We start from the raw sequence: 17635 nt of genomic DNA on the forward strand, positions 1-17635 counted from the left end.
ACCTGACCTGCCTCTTGAGAAACCTGGATGCAGGTCAGGAAGCAACAGTTAGAACTGGACATGGAACAACAGACTGGTTCCAAATAGGAAAAGGAGTACGTCAAGGCTGTATATTGTCACCCTGCTTATTTAACTTATATGCAGCGTACATCATGCGAAATGCTGGGCTGGAGGAAGCACAGCTGGAATCAAGATTGCCGGGAGAAATATCAATAACCTTAGATATGCAGATGACACCACTCTTATGGCAGAAAATGAAGAGGAACTAAAAGAGCCTCTTGATGAAAGTGAAAGAGGAGTGAAAAAGTTGGCTTAAAGCTCAACATTCAGAAAACTAAGATCATGGCATCCAGTCCCATCACTTCATGGCAAATAGATGGGGAAACAGGGGAAACAGTAGCTGACTTTATTTTTCTGGGCTCCAAAATCACTACAGATGGTGATTGCAGCCATGAAATTAAAAGACACTTACTCCTTGGAAGGAAAGTTATGACCAACCTAAACAGCATATTAAAAAGTAGAGACATCACTTTGTCAACAAAGGTCCATCTAGTCAAGGCTATGGTTTTTCCAGTGGTCATGTATGGATGTGAGAGTTGGACTATAAACAAAGCTGGGAGCCGAAGCATTGATGCTTTTGAACTGTGTGGTGTTGATGCTTACTTCAGTAACTACAGTTAACTTAATGCAAGGAGATCCAACCAGTCCATCCTAAAGGAGACCATTCCTAAAAGAGATCAGTCCTGGGTGTTCATTGGAAGGACTGATGTTGAAGCTGAAACTCCAATACTCTGGCCACCTGATGCGAACAGCTGACTCATTTGAAACAACCCTGATGTTGGGAAAGATTAAGGGCAGGAGGAGAAGGGGACGACAGAGGATGAGATGGTTAGATGGCATCACCGACTCAATGGACATGGGTTTGGGTGGACTCTGGGAGCTGGTGATGGACAGGGAGGCCTGGTGTTCTGCGGTTCATGGGGTCGCAAAGAGTCAGACACGACTGAGTGACTGAACTGAACTGAACTGAAAGAAAAAACGTTTAAGGAACACTAGAAATAATGGTCAAGAAACAGAAGGAAATTCAGGAGTGTGTTGTCAAGGGGAAAAAAAATTTAAGAAAATGACTAAGGTGCCAAAGATAAGAACTGCAAGTTTATAACAAAGTGACTGGAGGTGACTGGGATAAGATTGGTTTCAAGAAAGCGACATAGTACAAAGAGGTGAGAAATGCAGATATGGAAGTCGAGCTTAAAAAAATGTACACCAAACTTTCAAGGTGCTTGTCCACAAACTTGAGGACAGAAGACTACAATTAAAGAGGAACATGAAGTAGAGGGTAGGTTGAAGGATTTTTAGGATGAGAGAGACTTCAGCATATCTGATGAGGATAAGTCAATAGAACAAAAAAAATTGGAGAAGAGAAAGGATTACTGATGGGGCAAGTTCCCTGAGGGTTAGCCCATATTGACTTCAATGTGACTTGGAACAGTTTTTGCACATAAACTCATTGAATTTCACCTTCTCACTCGGAAAAACAGAGCAAACGTCATACCTCCCTAACCAAAGTGCAGAGTTTAACCACTGTTTTAAAAGGCAATTTTCTCAGCATGTGGACTTGAAATTTATTTTTTAAAAAAAGAAGAAAGAAAACCATGATGAGAACTTCAGTTGCCAAAGCTAAAGGAATCTGACCTGTGGAGGCACCAATGGGAGACAGCCTGTGTGTAGTACCTCTGCAGATGTAATTCTAGTCCTCAGAAAAAAGGTCTTCTGGTTCAAAATAACAGATCAACCACACATTTATCTCCTCTTCCTTTCAGTAGAAGAACAGATGAAGAGAAACGAACTGGAGAAGGGGTAACTAACTAAATAAAAGGTGAGATATATCAGTAGAGGTGAGCACCAACACCCACATATGCAGATGCCTCAGCTTATCTGCACTCAGAGACCCCAGATTCTGAAAAAGGTAGGGGTGAGTAACTAACCTGGTATAGAGGCTTCCCTGGTGTCCAGTGGTTAAGAACCTGCCTTGTAATGCAAGGGACACTGGTTTGATCCCTGGTCAGGGAGGATCCCACAACTAAGCCTGTGTGCCACAACTACTGAGAACACCCTAGAGCCCACGAGCTCCAACTCCTGAAGCCCACACACCTATAGCCTGTGTGCTGGAACAAGAGAAGCTACCGCAACAAGAAGCCCGCACATCACAAGGCAGAGTAGCCCTCGCTCGCGTCAACAAGAGAAAGCCCACATGCAACAATGAAGACTCACCACAGCCAACAGATAAATCAAATAGGTGGTATGGGGAACAGCTGAACCCAAGACCCTGAGCATCTACAACACGCCTCTTCTCTGCCTCCTCTAACAGACCTGAGAATTTTTTTCCTTGGGGGGAACTCAACTCAGAGAGGCTGCAGGCTGAGGACATGTGGCATGAGAGAGGACTGGGATCTGCACAGAACTGAACACAGGAGGAGTATGCCCGTGAACACGGGACTGAAGGGGCCTCCGCCCCCTCTCACCTGCACTACTCCCAGAACACAGGTACTAGCTTCCCCCTCTTACTCCTCACCCCAACAGGGAGGATGGGAGCATCTACTAAGAAGAAATTGACTATCTCCAGAAAGGACTTGCTGACACTGACATTTGGAAACTTCTCAACAAAAAGGCTGCTTGATCACCAATTGATGAGGCCCATTCATACCTATAGCTTTCTGGTCAGCACTTTATAGCTTTGCTCAAACAAGGCTCAAAGAAATTTAAGTTTCCTTCATAAAAAGGACATCTGAAAACAACCCCAAAAGAAAAAGCAACCCAAAGGAAATGGAAAGAGAAAAATTAATCATTTAATGTAATTAATATCTTCATAGACTAAGAAAAGATTAAATTTATTTTTCAATTAATTAATTAATTAATTTGCACTGGGTCTTAGTTGGGGAATATGGGGTCTGGTTCCTTGACCAAGGATCACATCTGAGCCCCCTGCTTTGGGAGCATGGAGTCCTAGCCACTGAACCACCAGGGAAGTCCCAGGCTTTATTTTTAAAAAGAGATAATCAGGGAGCAAGAAGGAGCTCTTCAACATTGAAAATTAAATATCAGATAGACTAAAACTAAAATGCCAAAAAAAAAAAAATCTCACAGAAAGTAGAAAGAAATGATAGAGATGAAAACTAGGAAAGGAAAGATAAGAAGAAAACAGATGATTAACCTAACATGCTTGAATAGAAAAAGCAGGGGCAAGAAAACTCCCAGAATAGGAGAGAAATCTCAAGATGAAAAGGATCACAAAAAGATGCTAAAATTTTCCAAAGAGAAATAAAAAGACTCTCCCCCCAGAAAGGTCATATACACTGAAATGCTACTGCGGATGGCACAGGACTTCCGACCTGGGCTCCTAGAAGACAGTGCAGCAATGTCGTCAAATTTCTGAGGTAAAACTACTTTCACCCTACACCTTGTCAAATGATCAAGTTGCAGGGCAAAATAAAAGCAGATTCAGACTCAAATTATATACCACCCTACCCATTCAAAGCTATGATAAAATGTGTTTCTGCAAAGTATGGAAATAAGTCTGGAAAGAAAAATAAATGGCTTGCCAGAAATAGGAAAACCAGCAGAGAGAAGCAGCAGATGGAGGTCAGAAGAGCTGTGTGCCAGATTCAACTATACAGCAGAGGGGAAAAAAATCACAGATTTTGCATTTGATAAATATGTAAATACACAGACAAGCATTTGATAGCTCTGTTTGGGGAAAATATAATAGCTATAGAAGAAACTAAGCAAATGAAGATGGAGCAATTGTTAAACTCCAGGGGGGGAAGAATCAACATTTGTTCAAGAAATGTCATCATGAAATACTACTTGATTTAACAGTGAACAAAAAATTACGTTCTAGTTTTTTAAGGAGAAAGGGAGGGGAAAAGAGAGCTGATTCTTTATCTGTAACAAGGAAAATAAATGTCTAAATGACAAATCAAGAAAAGGTACTACAACAGAGAAGAATAACCCTGATTCCATTTTGCATCTATTCCTTTAGCTCTAACCTTTGCTCTGTTGCCTGTGCTTAGTCATGCAGGCTCGGCACCTTTTGGAAAGGAATGTTGCCTATGGGATAAAATACACAGGATAGTCCATTCTCAAGGCTGTGACATTTAAAGGTATAAATTTTCCCTTCATATAGAGATAAAACCGAGTAGGAAATGGCAACCCACTCCACTATTCTTGCCTGGAGAATTCCTTGGACAGAGGAGAGGAGCCTGGGAGGCTACAGTTCATGGGGTCGCAAAGAGCTGGACACGACTGAGTGACTGAACACACACACACACACACAGATAAAAGGCTTCCCAGGGGGCCCTAGTGGTAAAGAATCTGTCTATGATGCAGGAGACGTGGGTTTGATCCCTGGGTCAGGAAGATACCTGGAGAAGGGAATGGCAACCCACTCCAGTATTCTTGCCTGGAGAATTCCTTGGACAGAGGAGTCTGGTGGGCTACAGTCCATGGGGTCTCAAAGAGTCAGACATGACTGAGTGTCTAATACTTTCTACTTCCTTCTATAGAGATAATAAGTTGCAGAACAGAGAACAGCTTTTGCTTTGTTGGTAGTTTATAGGAACATGGTAAACAGATTACACGGATAGCTCCAAGGACATAGGATTCACAGGCCAAATCCTCTCTGCTTTTAATATAAAAGAGGCCTGAATTCTAACTTGGGTAAGATGGTTTTTTGGGATACTAGTCCACCACCTTCTTGGTCTGCTGGCTTTCCAAATAAAGTTGCTATTCCTGGCTGGAACACGTCATCTCTAGGTTTACTAGCCTGTCATGCAGTGAGTTGTATGAGCTTGGACTCAGTAATGGTCTAAGCATTAGTAAGTATTAGTAACTTACTAATTACTAATACTTACTAATTATTGTATTAGTAAGTATTAGTAACAGTATAAGTATTAGTAAGTATAAGTATTTAGAAACACAGGGACAAAAGAATGGTAAGGAATTACCTCTAGTGAGCAAGTCTGAGTTGGGGCAGGGTGGAGCAGAGTAATAGAGTTTTTCATTGATAACAGCTACAATAATAGCTTTTGTTGTTCTTCAGTTGCTAAGTCATGTCCAACTCTTTGTGACTCCATGAATTGCAGCACAGCAGGCCTCCCTGGCCTTCACTATTTCCTGGAGTTTGCTCAAATTCATGTCCATTGAGTCAGTAATGCCATCCAACCACCTAGCTAACATTTACTGAAAATATTTACTATTTTCCAGGCATTATTCTAGGTGTTTTAAATGCATTACCCTAAAATCCTATCAAAAACATTATGAGTTATGTAGTGCCTTTATTATTATTCCTATTTCACAGTAACATTCCCGAGATTATACAACTAAGAAATGTGAGAAGTCAGGATTCAAAATTAAGCAATGAGCGCCTGAGATGGCCCTCTTAGTTGCTATGTTATTCTGGCTACTCTTTTTTTTTTTTTCAGACTTCAGTTTTCGACCTATTAGTGGATAGTAAAATCAAAGTACTGGATCATGATAGTACCCAACTGATAAGGTGTGACTGACTATAATTTATCTTTCTGTGAGGATTATGAAGATTTTAACAGAATTCCAATCAACTAGAAACTTACAGTAAATCTATATTTACATATAATTCACATCTTTTAAAAATATTCTTATTCCATTTACATTGTGTAGCAATCCTATACAGAGATCATTCCATTGGCTCAATCTGGCTGCTTGAATAAAGGGAACAGCCTCTAGTTAATTAACCCATTAACATCTTTCATACATTTAACCTTCCTTTTATGAAGTATCAATATGGTAATATTTGTAGCTGTCCAATTACATCTATAAATGTTTTAAAATGCAGTCTCATTTGTAACTTATTTTGAAAATGAAGTGTTCGCTTAGACCTAATTTATAAATTTCCCTATTTAAAAATATTGAGCAAGCTTAGTAAAATGACCCTGCTTAAGAAGTGAATGCAAAAGTTTTATAGGGCAAATGATTAGTATTATTATTGAAAACAGACAAAACAAGAAAGAAAAAAAACTTTCAAACCATTCTCACCTGTGCCATCGAGCTTTTGTCTATAAATAATGTTTTTCTTTGTATCTGAAAAAAAGATAGCCTTCTCGCGGGCATCAAAATCAATCCCAAGGAAGACGGAAGAAGATCCTGTCACTGGAAGGATGACATCCGTCTGGTGAGAGAGGGTGAGCGGGATGCCACGAACAGCCAGATTAGATGAAAAGAGCAGAAACCGCTCAGCAGCTGTGGAAAGGACACACACAGTCAACCACAGCATGATTCTTGCCTTCTCCCAGTTCCAGAGAAATTACTTTTACACCCATAAACACATCTGATAATCCTGAAATAAATACAACAAATATGTAAAAAACATAGTTGGAAATAATGGAAAGAGGGAAAATACCATAAAGGCAGTAAGTATTACAATCTTACTTCTCCCTGAGAAATTTATCCTTAGGATTTACTTATATAACACATGGTGTCCATATGCTGAATTTCTAAATTGGTATTAACTGAATAATGATTCCATCAAAATTCTCAAGTTACACTAACTTTTGTGTAGAGATCTATATCAAGAATCCTACTACAGTTTAGGAGATGCGAAGACCAGCAAAAAAGAAGATTTACAGAAACTAGGTAAATTATTCAGAAAGAAACAAAGGAAGGAAAGCAGAAAGGGAGGAGAGGAATGAAGGAAATAAGAAAGAAGAAGTGATGTGTAAAATCAAAGAAGAAGGCAGAGACAATGGGCCAGGAAATAAAAAATGAGAACATGGTTTTTGCAATGAGGGTGATTTTTATCTGAATCTAGGATGACCGAGAAAGTGAACAAATTTGTTCAAGTTAAAATAAGAGAATTTACATACTAATCCAGAAGTACAGCAGGGAGTAAGAATGTGTCAAAAGCATTAAAAAAAAGAGTTGTCAAAGGGACAATAAGTGAGAGAAACAAATATTGTAGGAGTGCATTTCATCATCAGATGAAGACGAGGTAGCGTTATTTTAATGTGAGTGTAGGTGATCAAAGAGGAAGGCTACGCATTTAATGAAATGAAATGAAAACCAAAGCATAGAAGCAGATATAGAGAGAAAATCTGAACTGAGGAGTAAACACCAGATGAAGAAATGAGCTACCCCAACACTTAGGAGTTTAGTTTGGAATATAGCAGTAAAGCCAAGTGGGATCAAGATGTGATTACTGGACTGGCAAAGTGGTGAGCTAAGAGAAGTCAATAAAAGTGATGGCAAGTGCTTCCCACTAGGGTTAAGGCTAACATCTAAAGCTATACATGTGGTAGAGTAAAAGGTTCAAAATTAAATCCTATGAATTTCAAGAGCATAGTTTAAAGAAAGAGAAAGTGATTTCAGGAATGAGAGTCACCCAAGGAAACCCTAAATGTGTCCCAAATGATGCAAATTTACATCTTCAAACATGTTCTTTGCACAAAAGGAAGAGTGCCTACAAAGGAAGATGCCCGTGGGCTACCGAAAGCTTATTCGCTGGGAAGAAGTGCTACAGGGAGCTGGCCCAGTCCCAAAGCAGTGCATGCACAGCCCTGTGCTGACTGGCAGAAAGATAGTCCAAAAGTGATCTTACCAACACAATGATAGTCATCCCAATCCGGAATGGAGCCAAGCCTACACTTGCAACGGTAACCCAAACCACCATTGAATGTTCTGTGGCTGAGGAGACAGATGTGCTGACAGCCCCCATTTTCATGTGCACATGGATTCATTGCTGGAAGGAAAAATGCACATTGTTAAATCTCAATTAGAAATGCTTATTTATCCAACACATGCGAAGCCATTTTGCGACCTATGGGTGAAATGGGTTTGAAACTCCTTGGAGACATCACTACTGGTTATTACTGTATACATCCATTTAACTGCTCCCAATCCCATTGCTGTTCTTGAATCTACTCTTAAACTGATAGTGGCCAAAATAATAATAATAATAATTTCTGCAATTGAATAGCCTTGAGGGTTCTTATCCTCCCAGTAACTATATCACTCTGTCTGCTAGCATCAGTGATTCAAAAAATGACTTCCCCCAAATAACCTTCCTGGATACTTACTTTGTAAGACAATTTACCACCAAAGGTTCTAAGAGGTAAACATTACTATCCCAATTTTACAGAAAAGGAAACCAAAGTTCCAAAAGATTTGACAACTTGCTCAAGATTATTTGGTTGTTAAACAACTAAACTAATATTTAAATCCAGATCTAATTCCGAAACCCTACATGTCTGAAACACAAACCAGTTTATACATCCAAAAACAATTCTCAAGGCAATGACTTCAGAAAGTTCACTGTATGCAAGACTGTCAAAGTTAAAAATCTCTGCTTTTGAAATTGTTTCCTTATCCTTTAACTTACTCTTTAAAACAGTCTCTTTACCTTCTCAAGTAGATTCATTTTGAGAAACACAGGCAGGTATCATTCTGAGGCAAATAATATAATTTAGATGATGAAACTGGGTTATACTTTTGGTCAAGGGCAGATGTGAGTTTAGTAGCCCATGAATTGATCATTCCAAACAGATATTTTCTAATATAGTATATACCTTCATATATATACATATAGTATATATTTTCCAATGAAGTGTTTGTTTATGTAGGAAGGGTAGTCATCCAAAACCATCCGTTCTAGAGGCTGGTTTGTTTGGGTGTTTTAAATCAGCCTAATTACTTCATAGTCTTTCTCCAGAAAGCCAGACCCATCACTTAGCATTAGAGATTTAAAGTGAAATATTTCTTTCTCTGAATTACTGTTCACTGATATTAAGCTTTCTTCCAAAGTAGCCTAGTTTGTGTTTCTTTTCTTTGATGCATAAGCAAATGCAGAAAAGAGCTATGGACACAGTCCAGTCATGTTAGTTTAAAACCTTGAAACAAAACTTATTATAAAATAACATAAGACTTAACAGTGTCTGAATCAAAATATTTCATTTCTTTGATTAGCGACTATCCTGAGAGACACCAAACCCAATGCTAAACAGGTGTCATACAAGGAAGAAGAAGAAGGGAAAAAAAAAAGCTCTGGCACTACCTAAATAAAATGACCGCTTAGGCATGTTATTTTCTTCTTCTGGTCTGGCTTCCTTGACTATAATATTAGAAAGTTGAATTGGGAGATTTCTCCCAGTAGACAAAGGATGGGTAATTTTAGTTTGGTGTACTTGCTGCTCTTTCTCCAACCTGTAGACAGGATCTGGTACACTGCATATGCCAATAAATATCTGTTAAACACACCTCTGTGTTCTTTGTAGACTGAAATACATCAACTTTGTAGACTGAAATACATCAACTTCTCTAAAATACCCATGACCTGCAAAGCTAATTTCAGCTAGTTTAACTCTCTAGATAATCCATCAAACATTTGAAAACACCACCCAAATCTCATGAGAACTTTGAGAAAACCTTTCTACCAAGGGCTGTACCAAGCAGGGTTTTCCACTGTTGGGGGCCGCCTACCATCGGGCTGCCTGAGGGCATGGTAAACAGTCACTCCAAACGGCCTGAGGGAAGAGCGGTAGTACAGTCTGGGGTTAGTCTCCTTGAACTTGTTTGCCTTCAATACAGCCATCTTTGTCCAATCGGTGAAAAACAACTGTCCTTCAAACAAGCTTATTGAAAAGGGATGAGGAATGTTCGAGCCTCCATGAATTACTGTCATCCTGTTACCGAAGAGACACACCATACAGCTTTGATTAAAGGTGGAATTAGTTCACATAAATGCTTAAAAGCTAAAAAATTGCTAGTTACAACTACAGAATATATAGTCAAGACACACTTTAAGATGCAGGTGTATTTCTGTCTATACTTGCTAGAAGGACTTCCATGTTGCCAAGAGCCTTGGCACTTATAGACCATTCCCGTCCTAGCTAAATTTTTTGAGAAATTTTCCACCTGTTCTTCATTCTTTTAAGGTTGCCCCACATATAAAAGGGCTAAGATGTGAAACATAATTTTGAAATTCCTAGGGGAAAGAGTGTAACAAGGGATGGGAAATCTGGTAGAAGATGCCTTCAACACTCACTCCACTCACAACATTGCACCACTGAACATTTCTCAGCCACTAGGGAACAAGACAGCAAGTTGGAAAATTCGACACATGGCAAACACAGACCTATTTCTGACGTCACTCTAGAGAGCAGAAAAAGCAGGGCTACCACTGACATGCCCTTGCCTGATTAAACTGTCAGCTAATCACGTGATAGTGGAGACAGAGTGCTCAGAACTGCTTAAATGGGAGACAACAGAGGTAAGAAGTGCCAGACAAGGAGAAGAAATCAACATTGCTGCCATGACTACATCTACAGAAACAGTCATTCACTGAGGCCACATAAAGTGAGGTGGAGGATGGTTCACCAAAGAGAAAAAAGTTAGTCAATTTCTCAATTGTATGATTCATATGATTATTTTTGTCATTAATTCATATTCTCACCTTGGGAACCAGTTTCGGTAATAAGAAGTCATAGCCTTAATACACAATCTCTTCATTTAAACAAATAGAGATTGTGGCAAACTGTGATACCATTCTTACAAATAGAGATAAAGGAGAAACAAAAGTATCATGGTCTTTTTATTGAGAAAATAAGATCAAGTCCTTCAGAAAAATCAAATTGACACAAGTAATTTTTCTTGGTCAAAAGTTAAAGGCTGTTTTAACCAGTTTTTGAAAACACCAAAAGAAGAGGATGTAAAGTAGTTAACAAATTAATCTATGGTCAACTCTAGTATGACTAAGAAGATGAAGGAAAAAAGTATGCCATAGTCTGCATTCAAATGTTGTTTAAATGCCTTTGAAGTATATCAGGTAAAAAGTCAGAATTTCTCTTTAAGGTTTGAAAAATATATAAGAGAAGTATAAAATCCAGTTAATTCCCACCAGATAACGTTAAACCTATTTACTAGGGGGAAAATAGAAAACTAAACTATCAAATGATCTTTGGAAACAAACCCTAAGGGACCCAGAAAAATGAACTCAGGAGTTAATGAAAATAATATGCTTCATCTGGGAGTGAAGGAGGGTTTGGAGAAGAGAAATCAAATTTGAGTGTTAACATGGAACAAGTTAAAACTCAGAGCAGGTCACATCATGCAAATATCAACACAAAGATCATTCAAGTTATGTCAACCAACAAAGCAGTCTTTTAATTCTAGTTCTTCAGTATCCCTCTCCATAAATTTTATGTACTTCTCCCAAACTTATAAAGATGTATTTAAAAAAAAAAAAAAAAACTTCTTACCTTTTAAGTCCATCGTAAGTTACAGTCTCAATGTAATCAAATCGGGAGTCAACCCAGTAAACACGCTTTGATACCAAATCCAGGGTTATCCCACCAGGCCATCCCAGCTTTGTTGTTACCAAGTCTTTACGGTTGGAGCCATCCATGTAAGCTCTTTCTATCCTCGGTACCCCAAAAACGTTTTGCCAATCTGAGAAAAATAAATAACTACAAAAGAAAAAAGATGAGAGAATCAGCTATTTTACAAGTTTACTTAGTAAATATCTTTTGAGATTGTGTGTTTGGATCAATGGAAATCTCTTCTAGCTGATAAGAGAACCATGGAGGTTTAAAACAACAGAGAAATTTTAAAGCATTAAAAATCAGAGATGGTAAGGACCAATTTTGGGGGGGGAGGGCGTCGAAAACTCCAAATAGCAACTATGAAAATGCACAATTCACAGGCAAAAAAAAAAGCTTATCTACCTTCTAACCTTCTTAATGTTTCTCCCCTGTTCCCTGACTCCATCTTTCACTTCTCTATTTACAGCCAGCAAAACTGCTACCAAGAAAAAAAAAATCTATCAAGCCATTTCCCTCCTTAAGTCCTCATTCTAAGGCACAGTCTAGACATCATATACGTCATTTTCAAGGAAGGACAGATCATGAAATAGAAATGAATAATAACCAGCACTTAAGCAGCCTCAAGTTCATCCAACACTTCTAAGACCCAACTGTGAAAATCTAGGCAAAAGCTAGTCTCTACATAACTGGTCTCAAATGTGAGGATCGGGAAAATCTTAATTTATACCTGGAGAAAACACTAACATCTCAACACTTGTCTCTAACAGGAAATCACTAAAAGGGATAGGTCCGGTAGGGATAAGAGTAAAGTATTCAGATTGTTAGCTTAGAAATTCTATTAGGGATTGTAGATAGAGAAGGAACTTTAGGGAGGCTTTGGGAGACCACGGTAAGTTAATGAGCACTCAAGAAGGTAATGGAAAAATCATCAAACAATGTGGGTTTGCTTGACTTATAAAGCAGAGCAAGTGGCATAGTATCAAAGCCAGACTGGTGTGCATAACAACAAAACCAAGCTAACCTGCTTACCAACAAAACCATGCAACAGAAGCATGAGACATGCCCCAAAACAAAAAAACAATCATGGAAAATAAGGCCTACAACCTGCCCAGTGATGTCAACAAGTTAATGACCTAGGGAATGTTCTTTGCATGCACAAAAATACTAATTTAGGGAAAGGTGATATTTTAAAGTGAAAGACACTAGTACTGAGATCTGAATTTTTCCATAGTGCCATGATGACCCTAGATGCACCTCAAAAACTCTCCCACCCAACAAATAGGAGAAATTAACGACCAAAGACTCAAAGAATGAAAAAGAAGGTGGTCTTATCCACCTCCCCTCTCTTCCTTTAATTATAAAAATGTAACCCACTAAATATTCAGGGCAGTGCAACACTAACATCCTATGCTAATAAATCACTTATCTATCACTTTGCCTCTTGCTAAATCCTTTCTGTACTGAAGCATAAAGAACTGGGGCTCTTCAGAGCCCTCCAAAACACCACTTAGTGGTTTTAGATCTATCCCCTGCTTAAAACAACTTCACAACTTAAGAGTGATCACATTAACAATGATTTAGTTGTGACAGTACTATTAGAGCGAGTCAGAAAAAAGAATTCAATCTCTCAGCCAGGAAAACATGGCAAACACTAAGCATAAAATTCATACCCCAATAACATTACATATTTTTAGGACATTAGTAGGTATATTTGCACATCCTCAAATCAGATTATATTTAGCTAACTCCTTTAAAAGTGCTATGAAAAGAGATATGAAATAAACAAAGATTCTACAGTACAGAGCATAAAGAATCTTAAACTATGCCAATGGATGTTTTATCTAAAGGGGGAGAAATGAAACTCAAAAAATGCTGAAATCAGTATGTTTGCAAATAACTTACCCAACAGTTGGGTCCACAGCAATTCCTCTAGGATGTCCCAAATGTTCACTTATAAGGGTAATCCGATGGCTTCCATCCAAATTTGCCACATCTATGCAGTTGACTCTGGTCTCCACAATATAAAGTTTATCATTTACCCAATCCACAGCCAGATTCTCTGGGTCTTCGATAGAAACACCGAGAACTTCTCTGGTACGTGAACCAGAGATGTCAACTGAAAAAACCTGCAAGAAAAACCAAAATTATTAAACGTCTTAAGCATAACTAGTTGGGAGAGTTTTCCAGGGACTTATCTTTGGTGTAGAAATCAGTCATTTAAACTAAAAAAAAAATTCACTAGAGACTTTTTATTTCACATCATGGGTTACTGGGAGGTGGTGGGGCATTTCTTTAAAAGCATGTGAGGCATATATAAAAAGTTGAGTTTAAAAAAAAAAAAAAAAAAAGCCTGCATCTCTAATTCTTAGGTAGTTAGTGAAAGTTTAATTCAATGTGGATTTTTGGTGGCACAGGTGGAAGTAGTTTGCTTTGATTTCTAGCTATTATTAAATCATACCCACTAGTAATCCAAAGTCTCAATTTTTGGAAAATTTATGGAATTTATCCATTAATTGAATTAAAATTTTATTAATGGTACAAGGAAATGTAAGAAGAAATAAAATATCATAACTCTTTAAGAGTCTCTAAAATTTATGTTTAAAAAATCTCTGTTGCATTACTCAAAGTTGAAATCAGATCCATCACATTTTCCAAATAAGAGAGCATAATGAAATTTTGGCTGTTAAACAAAATACTGTCAATATTTGTTACCCAATGCTCAATTACAGTTCCATTTAGAAGATGCAGGTAAAATCTGATTTTTATCATCCAGGAAAGCAGAATACTTTTTACATTTTAAATGATCAAGTTTCAAAAATTACTACCAAATATCTATCCAGTTTTGAAAGAATGTCTACTATTTCTTTTAATTAGGCTTTTGGACTCCATTTCGAATAAAATTAAAAGTTGCTCAAGGCTAATCCATATAATAGACTGCTTTGTTTAACAGGTCACATGTAATACTATAGCAGTAAAAGGTGCTGATTAACATAAAATATCTCAAGGGCCTTTTTTGTTAGAAAACAAAGGAACTTCCCTCCCTACTCCTCCCAAAATGAAAAACTATCAACACTTTGTGCTTGGAGTTCTATCAGGTCCCAAGCTATACTCCAGAAATTTCTATTTACCTTATTTTGCACAATGTCAGTCCAAAAGACTCTGCGTTGCCGATAGTGAAAATCCACACCCACAGCCAATCCACGATTTTGAGACTGTGCCAGAATCTGAAAGTTGTTTCCATGAATGTTACCCTTTAGCAAATCCCGACCATTGGAGAAGATCACAAAGGCCTCACCAACTAAATGTGAAGAAGGAAGGCATTGTCAGTCCTTCAAGTGAACAGAGATGATGAAGCAACTTACAACTATGTTTTCTTATTTGGTTTTAAATATTCAGAAAATACATATCAGAATGTGTATGTAGAGATACATATCATTACAGATGGGCAAATCAGGCACAAAGGTTTAATGAAATGTCCAAAATCACAGTAAGTTAGGAACAGAGTCTGGCAAGAACTCAAGTGTCCTAAATGCTGGTTCAATGACACTGAGGTATCAGAGAATCTTTGATGATATGGGCACCTTTCCCCAGGTGCAACTTTAGATTGTCTAAAACACAAAATACATTTTAAAAATTAATGGGAAACCACCCAATGTGAAAAACACGGCAATGGTGGATCCAAACCTGCTACACCCATATACTTACAAGAATGCAAAATGAATACAGTTATTCATTGAAGTCTGGTTTGCTATATCAAAGGATAAGAAATAATATAAAAGTCCACCACTAAAGGACTAGTTAGATAAATTATATACATCCAAAACACGGATTCTGCCACTATTAAAAAACACTGTAGACCTGAAACACTGGAAACCAACTATACTTCAAATAAAAATAAAACAAAATTAAAATAGAGTTCTCTATGTTGATATGGTAAGCCCTTAAAAATATAGTATGCAACATTAGCAAAATGAAGAACTGTATGTATAGTTTACTACCATATATGTAAAAATAGAGTTAAATGTCTATATTTGCATACTCTTATTTATGCATTTAATAATCTCTAGAATTAAACAGTGATTACCCATAGAAGAGGAGAAGTGGGAAACTGGGCAGAGTGGAATGGGTATAGGGGGTGGGGAGGTGGTCATATAACTTCTCAATAACGTGAAATTTTTGAAAATACGAGTATGTACCTGTTCAAAAATAAATGTTAAAAATCAGTTGTAACTAAAGTTAGTCCACAACATATCAGGTATTTTCTACACAAAAACAACTAGAAAACAGATGGGCAAATCAGTTTCAGAAAGACACTAAAGGCGGTTTAAATAGGTGTGGGAAAAAAATAATAATAATTGGGAAAAGAGAGTGAAGTCAAGATCTCATTACCCAGAAATCCATAGTGACAAAAATTGTCATGACTTTTCTATACCACAGTGCTCTTATAATGAGGGCATTTTCACAAGCTGTAATCCAAATTTAGCAGATGCATTTTGAACCACCTCTAAAAAAATTTTGCATAAATAGTGCCTATTGATATTTGTCAGCTTGTGGTAGGTACATTAATTAAAAATAGGTCAAATGTACTCATAAAATTTATGTGGTAGATGATACACTATTTCAGGCCCAAAGTGAACAAGCAATCAATAAAATTTAAAAAACCCAACAACTATTAATCCACAAGTTGGTCCCTAACAGCATGAAATTATTGACCCATTCTTCCAACAGCAGGTGCCACATCTTATTTGTGGTAATCAAACCCGCCATCTGCCTTAATGCTGATATTTCTTTTGACTTCTGCTATGCAAAGAGGGTGGAAGTTTAGTGTTCAGAAACACGAGTGTCTTTAATTTACTTACAAGAAGAATTAGCTCTGCAGTGCTGCTGGTGCTCCAGGACATACCCCTCTACACAGTCACACCGGTGATGGCCAATTCGGTCTTCACATATCTGATCACAAACTCCCCATATCTGGCAATCATCAAAATCTGCCACATAGGAAATAACTACTTATAATAGCATTTAACAACATGTCTTAAGCACTTTCTGAAAAAAGTTTTAGACAAGCTATACAGCAATCTGGTGATGCAACTGCCTAAGAAAGTACCCCTTAGGGAGGCAGGGCATAGGCATTGTCACACTAAGGAAAACCTAAGGTTCTTTAAAATCTACATAAAGGATAACATTGCAGGTGATGCACAACACTGCCTGGACTCATTGCCTTAGCATTTCATTTATTAATGATGGTTTACAAAATACCTGAATTTTGGTATAAATGCATCCTTTTAAAATTGTGCTTTCCAATCTGGTAGACACTAGCTCTCTGCAGCATCTCAAAGTCATATTTAGATTAACTAAAGTGAAATAAACTTAATAATGCAATTTCTCAGTCACACTTGCCACATTTCAAATGCTGACAGCCACATGTGACTGGCAGTTACTGTACAGACATTTCCGTCACTGCAGAAAGAACTGCCTTATATCCAATTGCTCAATGAGACACAAATAAAGTATGCAATAAAGTATCTGGAAAGGTCTGTTTATCCTTTTCTCTGATGTCAAAAGTCATCACCAAAATTAAAAATCATTTTTAAGTCATGAAAAATACATTCTCTTCTGCTTACTCATTAGCATTATTCATTCATTTAATATGTACTTGTTGAAAATCCATTACACAATAGAGCTCTGTTCAATGACCAAGTAGTCCCAGTTCTATCAAATAGTAAAAAGACTTTCAATATAATTGACACATAAACAATACAACATGGGGGGAGGGAAGAAAAACACACATGTCTTTCTTTAAGATTATAAAGCGTAAAGGGCAAGAAATTGTCCTATCCTTGGTTAACTGCTGCCAAATATTTCATTTGACCCTCGAAGTTCACATCCACTCTTCACCTTCCTTCGCCCTGCTCTCTTTCTTTGAAGAATGATGTCCACAGTCTAAATCAACAGGCTCCTACTCCCTAGGGCTTCAGAAAATTCTCAAGTAAATTATAATTCCTGAGACTTACAGGTCTAGGTTTCTCTAGAATTTCTAGAATCTGATAACATTTGCAAAGCTGTGAGTTGAATTCTACCACACCTGCTGCATGCCCCACCATCCTGTGACTCCCCAACAAGAAAGACCAAGAAGGAATTTCCTGGTGGTCCAGTGGTTAAGAATCTGCCTTCCAATGCAAGGGACATGGGTTTGATCCCTGGTTGGGGAACTAAGATCCCACAGCTACTAAGCCCTTGCCCTCTAGAGCCCAGGCTCCACAACTAGAGAAGCCCCCAAGTGCCAT

General features: G+C 37.8%; 1 protein-coding gene across 2 annotated transcripts in view; it reads right to left on the bottom strand.

The window, feature by feature from the left end:
• Positions 1–17635, bottom strand: part of LRP2 (LDL receptor related protein 2) — a 176320-nt gene that overhangs the window by 100660 nt on the left and 58025 nt on the right. Inside the window, exons 10-16 of one of the 2 annotated variants that reach the window (XM_043488175.1) lie at positions 16208–16336; positions 14477–14646; positions 13251–13474; positions 11286–11492; positions 9508–9710; positions 7631–7771; positions 6073–6276 (exon numbers count right to left, since the gene is read on the bottom strand). In XM_043488175.1, coding sequence (XP_043344110.1) covers positions 6073–6276; positions 7631–7771; positions 9508–9710; positions 11286–11492; positions 13251–13474; positions 14477–14646; positions 16208–16336 — 1278 coding nt within the window. Of the gene's footprint in view, positions 1–6072; positions 6277–7630; positions 7772–9507; positions 9711–11285; positions 11493–13250; positions 13475–14474; positions 14647–16207; positions 16337–17635 lie in introns of those variants that run through there. The other variant, XM_043488176.1, reaches the window with a different exon arrangement.

The sequence above is a fragment of the Cervus canadensis genome, chromosome 15 (genome assembly GCF_019320065.1).
Source record: "Cervus canadensis isolate Bull #8, Minnesota chromosome 15, ASM1932006v1, whole genome shotgun sequence".
Taxonomy (NCBI): domain Eukaryota; kingdom Metazoa; phylum Chordata; class Mammalia; order Artiodactyla; family Cervidae; genus Cervus; species Cervus canadensis.